Source organism: Vigna unguiculata, unplaced genomic scaffold, assembly GCF_004118075.2.
Source record: "Vigna unguiculata cultivar IT97K-499-35 unplaced genomic scaffold, ASM411807v1 contig_5, whole genome shotgun sequence".
NCBI classification, from domain to species: Eukaryota; Viridiplantae; Streptophyta; class Magnoliopsida; order Fabales; family Fabaceae; genus Vigna; species Vigna unguiculata.
The window spans coordinates 2,009,982-2,021,187 of NW_021011213.1; the positions used below are offsets into that span (position 1 = coordinate 2,009,982).

At 40.4% G+C, this 11,206-nt stretch overlaps 2 protein-coding genes across 2 annotated transcripts; both read right to left on the bottom strand.

Moving 5' to 3' along the window:
* Positions 1 to 528: 528 nt before the first annotated feature.
* Positions 529 to 1,541, bottom strand: LOC114172236. The gene is made up of 2 exons (XM_028056832.1): positions 1,265 to 1,541; positions 529 to 995 (listed from the first exon to the last, which is right to left on the bottom strand). Exons 1-2 carry the CDS (start codon positions 1,539 to 1,541, stop codon positions 529 to 531), a joined length of 744 nt encoding a protein of 247 aa, XP_027912633.1.
* Positions 1,542 to 1,712: 171 nt separating this feature from the next.
* LOC114172237 lies at positions 1,713 to 3,468 on the bottom strand. The gene is made up of 2 exons (XM_028056834.1): positions 2,516 to 3,468; positions 1,713 to 1,836 (listed from the first exon to the last, which is right to left on the bottom strand). Exons 1-2 carry the CDS (start codon positions 3,466 to 3,468, stop codon positions 1,713 to 1,715), a joined length of 1,077 nt encoding a protein of 358 aa, XP_027912635.1.
* Positions 3,469 to 11,206: the final 7,738 nt, after the last annotated feature.

Below are 11,206 nucleotides of genomic sequence, written 5' to 3' on the forward strand. Positions count from 1 at the left end.
ATTTTCTAAATTGGGTAGTCGGTTTTGATGATTATGTTATAATTTTGGAAGTATGGGCGTAGGCGGCGGGTTGCATATACGAGGGATAGGACAAACTTTTCCACCATCTGGTATCTGGTTTCGGGGTCTTATAGGGTTCTACTAACGAAGTAAATAGGATGTTGGTTGCCGCCGACATCTTGGACCAGCGCGGCGCTAGCGGTGTGATCAGTGGCAATTATATAGACCAATAAGGGTTGATGAGTATCCGGTTTATGAAGGATAAGTGGTGAGGTGAGGGTGGTTTTAAGCTTTTGGAATATTTGTTCACAATCATCATTCTACGTGAACTTGGCGGATTTTTTGAGCAACTGTATGATGGGTTGGATTTGTTCGGCTAGTTTGGAAAGGAAGCAAGAAATGACTGTGAGGCTGCCTATGAGGCGTTGTACCTCTTTGACGCTGGTGGGGCTTCGCATTTCAATGATCACATTGCATTTTTCAGGGTTGGCCTCTATACCACATTGGGTTAGCATGAATCCAAGGAATTTACCGCGGTCGACACCGAATATGCACTTGTCGGGGTTGAGGTGAAGGTTGTACTATCGTAATGCGGAGAAGACTATTGATACTGTCGTCTATGATGAAAGCGGTTTTGCTCATGTCGGATGTGGCCATGGGGATTTGATTGTAACAAGAGTATGCATCAAGAAAGCTCAAGACCTTGTTACCGGCCACACCGTCAATAAGTCGGTCAATATTGGGTAAGGGATAGGCATCTCTGGGACAAGCTTTATTAAGATTCGTGTAATCAACACACATCCACCACTTGTCGTTGACTTTCTTAACCAGGACCACATTAGAGAGCCAAGTGGTATAGTGAGCTTCTTCGATGAACCCTGCGCTCAGTAATTTATCAGCCTCAGCCTTGGCCGCTAGGCATCGCTCCTCGCCGAGTTTGTAGATAGATAACTTGTGAGATGCTACATGAGGGTCAACTCCAAGCAAGTCGGCAGCTGACCAAGCAAAGAGGTCCGTGTTGCCGACTTAGATGGGTGTGATGATGTCACGCTCTTCAGATTCTAGACCGGTGCCAAGTTTGATGAAGTGGCCATTTGGGAGCTCTAGGGGCTGGTCTCTTCAACAGGTTCGAGACGAACATCCCAGCCCACTCTGGGGTCTAGATCGTCACCCGACAGATCGATCCCAGAGCCGGGTGGCCGCTTGATGTGATTGGTTTATTGGATGGGGAGTTGTGGGCGTAGGCTGGCCATGTAGCATTTGCGTGCAAGGCGTTGATCGCAATGAATGGTGAGGATGTCGCCAGATGGGGAGGGAAACTTCATGGCCAAATGAGGGGTGGAAACGACAGCGCCAAGGGTGTTGAGTGAGGGGCGGCCGAGGAGGACATTATAAGATGTAGGTGCGTCGACGATGACGAAGCGGATAGGAATGGTCTTGGTTTGGGCTCCGTCACGAAAGACTGTATGGAGGTCAATGTAGCCACAAGTGGAAACTTTTTCTCCAGAAAAGCCATAAATTGGTTCATTGTGTGGGACCATAGCGGTGTCTAGGAGTTGAAGTTTCTGGTATGTTGCCCAATAAAGGATGTCGACGAAACTGCCTTGCTCGACAATGACTTTTTTTGACTACGTAATTTTCTATTTCAACAGTGATGACCATAGGGTCGAATTGTTGGTGGTCGAGGCCATGGAAGTCGTCGTCCATTAAGGTTATGGGAAGCATGCGGTGTCTGTGATGGGAATGGGTAATGTGGTTGATTGATTGGATATGGCGGAGGGGTCTCTTTCTGGCAGAAGAGGTAGAGCCTCCTCTAGCGAAACTGTAACATCCCGTCTGGATATTACAGATTTAAATAATTAAAGTAATTAAAATGAATAACAAAAACATCGCATTTATGAATAAACCTCATTTCTGAAAAGCGCGGGACATTTAAAACTTTATTATCATATAATAAACACTGCTCCATAGTTTATAAAGCGAAAGAATATTCAAATATCTCTCAAAAGTTTACATATCATTTCCAAAACTAAAATCTATAAAACATAGTAATAAATCCCATGCTATCCCTCGCTCCACGTCTAAGCATCACCAGCACCACCTTCATCAACATCCTCTGCTCACGTGTACCGCGTACACGGTCATCGCCAAACACAAGAAGATAGGGTGAGCTTATGAAATCAACATACCTCATAGTAATATACATATAAACAACCATAAGGGGTGTAGGCATCGTGCTACGTGTAGTGGTGATGGGTGTGTAGTGGTCGTGGGCGTTGACGATGATGTTGTGGTTTTGGAAATAGGGGCGTAGGCGTCGTGCTGCGTGTACTAGGGATAGGGCTAATTTCTCCACCATCTGGTATACAAGGTGTTGGGTGGCATCGACATCCTGAACTAGCACGGCGCTTACGGTTTGATTTGTGGTGGTGATGTAGATAAGGAGGGATTGATGAGTGTCCGACTTATGGAGGATGGGTGGGGAAGTTAGAGTGTTTTTGTGTTTTTGAAAAACTTGTTCACATTCGTCGTTGCACGAGAACTTTTCGGTTGAATGATGGGTTGGGTTTGCTCGAACAATTTGGGAAGGAAGCGGGAAATGGCGGTTAGATGGCCAATGAGGCGTTGTAGTTCTTTGACACTGTTGGGGCTTCGCATCTCAATGATTGCATTGCATTTCTCGGGGTTAGCCTCTATGCCCATTATGTGGCTAAAGACCTTATCCATTAGCTGTTGATAAGTTGCTCTTGCGTTTTTGTGGCCGAATGGCATAACTTTGTAAAAGTAGTTGGCGTCGTCTGTAATGAAGGCGGTTTTGTTCATATCGGTTGTGGCCATGGGAATCTGGTTGTAACAAAAATATGCATCAAGGAAACCGAGGACTTTGTTACCTGTGCCACCGTCACCTAGCATGTCAATATTGGGTAAAAGGTAGGCGTCCCTAGGACAGGTTTTATTGAGATCCGTGTAATCGACGCACATTCGCCACTTGCTGTTAGCTTTTTTGACAAAGACTACATTGGAGAGTAAGGTGGTGTAGTAGGCTGCTTCGATGAACCCTGCGTTAAGTAACTTGTCGGCTTCGATCTTGGCCGCTAGTCGATGTTCTTCACCAAGCTTCTGTTTCTTCTGGGAGACATATTTGGCATCCTTGTAAATGGAGAGTTTGTGGGCTACGACTTGAGCGTCAACGTCGGGTAAGTCAGCGACGAACCAGGCAAAGAGGTAAGTGTTGCTGATGAGGGTAGATGTAAGGATCTCGCATTGTTTGTGTTGTAAGGTAGCGCCTAGTTTGATGGTGCGTTCATTAGGGAGTTCCAGTGGTATAGTTTCATCGATCGGCTCGAGGTGGGCATCACGGCCTACTCTGGGGACCAAATCGTCTCCAGATAAGGCTATGTCAAAGTCGGGTGGACGTTCAATATGGTTGGTTTGAAGGATGGGAAGTTGTGGGCGTAGGCTGGCCATGTAGCATTCTCGCGCGAGTCGTTGGTCGCCATGGATGTGAAGGATGTCTGATGAGTTTAAATTTTTGACCTCATTTAATGTTTAAATTTGGGGATTTAATTGAGTTTTCTGTGCTTAAGGATTGATTTAATTAAGATTTGTGATTATTGGATTTATTGAGTACGTAAGGTAAAAATGGCGTAAAAATTGATTTTAGTTGCATAAAATATTATTGGATATTCTAACGTTTGTTAATGCAGCTGATGTTTAATTTGGGTCATTAAAAGGGTGGATTTGAAACATTCAAAGTTACAAAATAAGTCCAAAATCAACAAATTCTGAAAAGAAATTGTTAGGAGCTAAATGCACCCCCTATTTTATTTACACACTCCTTCTAAAGTGGACCACCAAAAACCTGTTTTGCACCCTAGTTTCTACTAAGTTGCATGCCTCCTACCACTTAAACTCCACTCAACTAGATGCCGCCATGTGGCAATCCCCACCTTTCGAATCAGGCCAACCAAATGCTAACATGTGTCATTATCCTTGCAAACTTATCTGCACCAATTAAACACTGCCACGTCATCATCTCCTTCCATCTCCAAAACAGAAACCCTAATTTTCCTCAAACCCTAGCCACCACCTCCATGCCGTCCACCTTGCCAGAAAACGTAGCAGCACCTCGCCGTCAACCGCTCCACCAACACGTGACCGCTGGCAGCCACTATTTTCGCACCGCAAACCTCCACGCATTTGCGCGATTCACCATCTCTGCAGCAACCATTGATGCCTTCTCCGTCGCACACTGTGCATCAGTACAACAACTCTACCACTACACTGTAACACCTCTCTGTCTCCACACGAACCTATAACACACCTTCATCATTTCACTAACGCACACTACAACAGCGCACCATTTGCGCCTCCATCTTCTCCATTGCCGAAGCGAACCAGCATTTGCGCATCACCGTTCGTAGAAGTCACCGCGAGTTCTTCTTCCCGAGAACGCAGATTTGCAATTGCGAGCAACACCTCCATTGCAGCAACAACAACGTTCAACACACGTTCAACCAGCACGAGCAGCAACGTGAGTGCGAGAACCCGTTCTAGCAGCAACACGCATCAGATCCACAATGCATTCACACCTTGTCGGTAGCCACAAGCCTTCATGAAACCCTAACGCAGCGACCAAAGGAGGAAGGAGGAGAAAACCCTAATTCTAGAGAGATTCTCTGCACCACGTGTCAGCCTTTGATTGCATAGTCAAATTGGTCAAATCTGGTCAACTGGTCAAACTTTGGACAAATTCTAGTCAATATTGTAAAAATGGTCAAATAAGAGGGGCAGAATTGGAAATTGGACGAAAATTAAGTTGCCAATTAATTAAATAAAGATAAAATATTTTAGCAATCAACAGATAAAGTCCAGTCCAATTGTGTGAGTTGATTAAGAAAGCTAAGTGAAATCCCCACTGGACATTAAGATAGCAAGCTATCTAGATGTGAAGGTTCCTTTCACAAAGCTCAAGAGAAGAAGATGATGGATTGATTCAAAACAAAAAGGAAATGGAAAGCACATAAACCATAGAAAACCAAGAACAATTAAAGGAAGAAGAAAACATAAAATGGAAAGGAAAGAAATGGTAAAAATGTGAGAAGCACGCCACTACAAGGCTAGGCTAGAAGCCATGGCAACCTTGAAGATGAGTGGATGTGTGCCGCCACTTGCTATGCAAGATAAGGCTTAAAAGTATTCACTCCCAAGGGAGGAAACTCTCACAAATGGTTGAGACACAAGAGTGTTTTTACTTCAAAATGTTCAACCCTTTTACATGTCTAGGAGCACCCCTTATATAGAAGAGTTTAGGGGCCTCTAAGCAAATAAAAGATACCTAAGGATGTCTCTACAAAAACCTAACCCTAGCTTCTAGAAACTAGGTCAAATAAGGTTACAAAAATGAGAGACAAAAGAGCTAACTATGGTGTGTGCAAGGCTAATTTCGTTCTAGCACAAAAGGAGACAAAGAATGTGTCTCATATGTCTCCAAAAAGTGGCCAAAGTGTGCTAAAAACAAAGGAGACCAAAGGTACATAGGTACACTTGCTTCATGCCTTTTACTTTATGCTTTATGCCTTTGCTTTACTCTCTCCTCCACATCATTTATGCTCCCCAATCACCATGCGCCACCTAGCATTGCTTTCTTACTCCTAATTAACCTACAAAGCAAATAAACATAGATTAGCATGTTGGCTTAAGTCAAGTCAACTATAGTCAACAAGTCAAACCTAGTCAAAGGTCAACAAGTCAACTAAAGTTGATTCAACTAAGTCAACTTAGGGAATCAAAAATAACAAACACAAATGAAAGGGATGAAGGATTAGTGAACTTCCTTTCTAAACATGCTTAGTCTTCTTAAGCATGTGCCTCCATCCTTGGTTGGGGTCAATCCTTCATCATCCTCCTCTCCTTGGAGAGAATTTGACCACAAATTCTTTAAGCCTTTGTAGATGGAGCTTGACTTGATTTGGGGGAGGATTTGCGCCTCCCTTTTATGAGCTCTTGTTCCATCCTTTCTAAGGTATTACCCCTAGCTTTGGTTAGGCCATTTTATTTTCTAGACTACTCTTCCTCTCTTGCTTGTGCTTTGGGCCTTCCTTTTTGGCTTGGGAAGAGAAGGAAGGGTGATGCACATCTTGCTTTGGAAGAATTTTTTTGTAGGCAAGTAACACCTTAGTGAAAGCTTGCCCCTTTTTTTTTCTTCTTTATCTTTTCTTATTATATTTCTATCCTTATTAACTTCTTGAGGTGATAGAGGTAGTAAAGTTGTCTTTTTCCCATTTTTGAAGAAAATGTATTGGTTGGTATGGCCATCATGTAAAGTTTGTTTATCAAATTGCCATGGCCTACCTAGTAAGATATGTGTGACTTCCATGGGAACAACATCACATAGCACCTCATCTTTGTAGCTTCCTATAGAGAAGTTAATTAGGACTTGTTTATTGACATCTATTTCTCCCTCTTTACTTATCCAAGCAAGCTTGTAGGGCTTAGCATGAGGAATGGTCTCTAAGCTAAGCTTTTCCACCAACCTTGTGCTAGCTACATTGGTACTACTTCCTCCATCAATAATTAGAGAGCAAACCCATTTGTTAATTTTGCATCTAGATTGAAAAATGTTTTCTCTTTGAGTTGGCTCAAGCTCACTTTGATCTTGACCTATCATGCGCCTTAATAACATAGGGTCTTTCTCAAAAATTTTAGTTTTACTAGAGGAAGAAGATTCTTTTGAAAGAGAATGGGGAGATGAGTGTTCACTTTCAACATCATTACTCTTCTTTAAGATCATGGTCCTCTTGGTTGGGCAATTTAAAGCAATGTGATTATAACCCAAACATTTAAAACATTTAATGGAACTTGATCTTGAAGAAGTGGAATGGTGAATGTGATCACTTGGAGACTTACTTTTACTTGGTGGTTCTTGATGAGAGTTAGAAGGGAACTTATCATGTTTCTTTTTATCCTTTCCCTTCCATGAGTGACTAAAGTAGTGGTTGGGTGAGTAACTCTTCTTTGCCCTTCTTTTTCTTTTCAATTGAATTTCAATCCCAAGGGCAAGTGTGAAAACATTTTCAAGAGTGGAGTACTCATACAACTCTACTTGGTCTTTATGTCTCTCCTAAGACCACTCACAAATCTTTTTATTTTCTCTTTGTTAGTTTCTTTTATTTCAACCCTACGCATTTGAGACTCTAATTCTTTAAAGTATTCACTCACACTCATAGACCTTGGTGAAGCCTTTGGAGCTTCAAAATAAGTTCCTTCCTATAGGAGGGAGGAACAAATCTAGCGCGCATAAGAGTTTTAATGTCCATCCAAGAAGCCGCGGGTGGCCCTTGGTCATAATTCTTACAAACTTTATGCCACCAAGTATTGGCATACTCCAAAAATCCTAAAACTACTAGATCAACTTGTGTTTGATCCTTTACATGATTTTCATGAAAATTTGATCAACTTTAGCTTCCCAATCAAGGAAGATTTTGGGATCACTTCCACCATAGAACTTAGGAATCTTTGGAGTTTGCTTCTCTTGTGATGGGTTGCGCCTAGAATGCCCTCTTTTCCTAGGCTCTCTTTCTTTCTCCCTAGCTTCAAGCCTTTGAATGTGCTCTTGGATTCTTAGGTCACTTTGCTCCTTGTCTTTTCTCAATTGTTCAAAGGCCTCCTTCCTAGACAACTCCAAATCCCGAAGCAATCTCATCAATGTATTGTTTTTGTTTGGTGTAGGTGCATTTGATGAACTTGCCATGATTCCTACAACAAAAACACTCAAATCCGAGACAAAATAAATGGATTAGAGGTTAGACAACATGAAAACCGAGACCAAATCCAACCCAAAATGTAACCCAAGTGTTTAGATCACTCTCCCAAAGTAACAAGGCAAGGCTAGCACTCAAAATCCACCAAAGGAGTGAAGCAAACACTTTTAAAAACTTGTTCAAAACCTTTCAAATGCAATACAAGTGATTCGGCCACAACATCCCAAGAGTTTCAAGAAAAGAAAACTACTAAGACAAAACAAAGAACACCTAGTGACAAGCAAGAAAAGCACAAAAACAAGGAAAGCTAAACTCTAAAGAAGAAAAGTTTGAGACAAAACTTTTAACAAGACTAAAACAAGAAAAGCACATTTTAAAGACTCTATGGAAAGCACTTGACAAGCATCTTCAAGTCTTAAATCATGCATACACCAAGAAAGATCATAACCAAGTTAAAGCATGGAACTAATTAGCCAATATCACCCAATTCTCAAGTATGAAAAACTAGTAGCATAACACCTAGTGAAAAACACACTTTTAGTTCACCAAGGAGCAAGGTTGCTCTCGGTTTTTAGGCAAAAATTGGTGTAAATTTTCTTCTTTCACAACTAGTTTCATAAAATGGTGAGAAAGAGTTTTAGGTGGCTTGGACACTTAGTTCCTCAAGTTTTAGGCCAAAATCAATTTCATGGAGCATACATCAAGCAAGACATAAAGTGAATGCAATATTCAAATACTTGGAAAACAAGAATAAGAAAACTTCAAGTTAACATATGACATATGACTCAAGCAAAAGTTAGGCACATTTAAAGACTCAACATGACATACACAAAGACACAAACATGTAGCTATCATGCATTTAAACTCATGGATTTGAGGCTCAAAGAGTAAGCATCAAAAGACATGTTATCCAACCACATTTAGGAGTAAAAGAGTCACAAAGCCGAAGCCAAAATTGCCACAACATAACCTGAAAACGTTGTTTTTCGTATTCTCGGCAGCTCTGACCTTTGCTCACTCATTTGATCATAACTCTCTCCACAGAACTCCAAATGCGTTAATTCTTTTTTTGTTGGAAACTAGACTCACAGAGCTTTCTTTTGATATAAAAACGTTACTTTTGGACCACTGAGCTAGCTGCAGTATTTTTTTCAAAAACTCACACGTTGCTGCCAGCACTGTTTTTATTGGACCATTCAAAGATAGCTACACAAGACAAGGTTAGAACATGAAAACACCATATTCAAGGACAACCAAAGCTCTAGATACCAAATGATGAAGGATTATCTTGTTCTTTTTAAGATTATTGAATATGTGTGAGTTGATTAAGAAAGCTAAGTGAAATCCCCACTGGACATTAAGATAGCAAGCTATCTAGATGTGAAGGTTCCTTTCACAAAGCTCAAGAGAAGAAGATGATGGATTGATTCAAAACAAAAAGGAAATGGAAAGCACATAAACCATAGAAAACCAAGAACAATTAAAGGAAGAAGAAAACATAAAATGGAAAGGAAAGAAATGGTAAAAATGTGAGAAGCACGCCACTACAAGGCTAGGCTAGAAGCCATGGCAACCTTGAAGATGAGTGGATGTGTGCCGCCACTTGCTATGCAAGATAAGGCTTAAAAGTATTCACTCCCAAGGGAGGAAACTCTCACAAATGGTTGAGACACAAGAGTGTTTTTACTTCAAAATGTTCAACCCTTTTACATGTCTAGGAGCACCCCTTATATAGAAGAGTTTAGGGCCTCTAAGCAAATAAAAGATACCTAAGGATGTCTCTACAAAAACCTAACCCTAGCTTCTAGAAACTAGGTCAAATAAGGTTACAAAAATGAGAGACAAAAGAGCTAACTATGGTGTGTGCAAGGCTAATTTCGTTCTAGCACAAAAGGAGACAAAGAATGTGTCTCATATGTCTCCAAAAAGTGGCCAAAGTGTGCTAAAAACAAAGGAGACCAAAGGTACATAGGTACACTTGCTTCATGCCTTTTACTTTATGCTTTATGCCTTTGCTTTACTCTCTCCTCCACATCATTTATGCTCCCCAATCACCATGCGCCACCTAGCATTGCTTTCTTACTCCTAATTAACCTACAAAGCAAATAAACATAGATTAGCATGTTGGCTTAAGTCAAGTCAACTATAGTCAACAAGTCAAACCTAGTCAAAGGTCAACAAGTCAACTAAAGTTGATTCAACTAAGTCAACTTAGGGAATCAAAAATAACAAACACAAATGAAAGGGATGAAGGATTAGTGAACTTCCTTTCTAAACATGCTTAGTCTTCGTAAGGATGTGCCTCTATCCTTGGTTGGGGTCAATCCTTCATCAGACAACTTAGCAACTCTCTAGTTTTGGCAAACACCGTCATCCACCACATCTCTCATTGTTCCTTTCTTTTATTTTCTTTCCTTCATCATATTATCATGTATTTCATCAAAGCCATGGACGGCTAAGCTTTAAGGGTTGATTCCACTGTAATTTCTTAACTGGATTTTGAGGTTAGATGAATTAATTTTTTTGTTCTTTTGAATATTATTGTGGTTTTTGTTTATCTATGTCCTTTGCTTTTTAATTGAATAGAAAATAATGATTTTAACACTAGTGCAGAAAAAGCCTATTACATCGGTTATTGTGGACTTATTACATCGGTCATACCACCGATGTAATATTTCCCGATGTAATAAGTGTTTGACATATTACATCAGTTGCTCGACCCGCTGTAATAGCTATAACATATTACCTCGGTGCAACTTTAACCACTGTAGGTGGGGTGTATTACATCGGTTATGGTCACAACCGATGTAATAGAGAGATGTTTTTTTTTCAAAAGTCAGCTTGTTTTGGGAACTATCCAATAACCTGTAAAAGTCACAAAAAGCCAGATTCCAAACAATTCAAATTTTTGTTTCCTAAGATACAATCATTTACTAAATCCTATAAAAACTATTATGCTAAATGTTAAGGCTACAAAATACCTTACATATCCAAAATAAAACATTTCTAATGGCTATCAAAACTAGTGTTTTAGCCTCAAAAAATATCTTGCCCATTCCTTGCGAATATCTTCAATTTTATCTTTACCCAATGGCTCGACTCCATCAAAAACCTGAAATATAGAATATATTAATTATGGTGTATCATAGGATGCAAAGTTAGTCATCAGTAATTGAATCAACTCTTACATCGGCCAATGAATCAACAATGGTAGCACGAGCTATAGTCCACATCCAATGCATAACATAGTATCAACACTCAAAGCTTCCACGTTGCCTATTGCACTAATATATGAAATTTATGCAATTAATATATGAAGAACTAAGACATTTTAGTTGATAATATGTAGATTCAATGCAAAATATACCTTAGGATAAATCCAATCCAGATGAGATGAAGATGCAGTGGATTTACCATCCAAGACACCACTTACATTAATAGCA

Excerpts from the sequence above, each read along its gene's own strand:
- LOC114172237 (XM_028056834.1), bottom strand. The coding sequence starts at position 3,468 with ATGGCCAGCCTACGCCCACAACTTCCCATCCTTCAAACCAACCATATT. Across the intron at positions 1,837-2,515 it reads GCAACGACGAATGTGAACAA|ACGGGATGTTACAGTTTCGC; the intron begins GTTTTTCAAAAA and ends TGTAATATCCAG.
- LOC114172236 (XM_028056832.1), bottom strand. The coding sequence starts at position 1,541 with ATGGTCCCACACAATGAACCAATTTATGGCTTTTCTGGAGAAAAAGTT. Across the intron at positions 996-1,264 it reads TTGCGATCAACGCCTTGCAC|CTGCCGACTTGCTTGGAGTT; the intron begins GCAAATGCTACA and ends TTGCTTGGTCAG.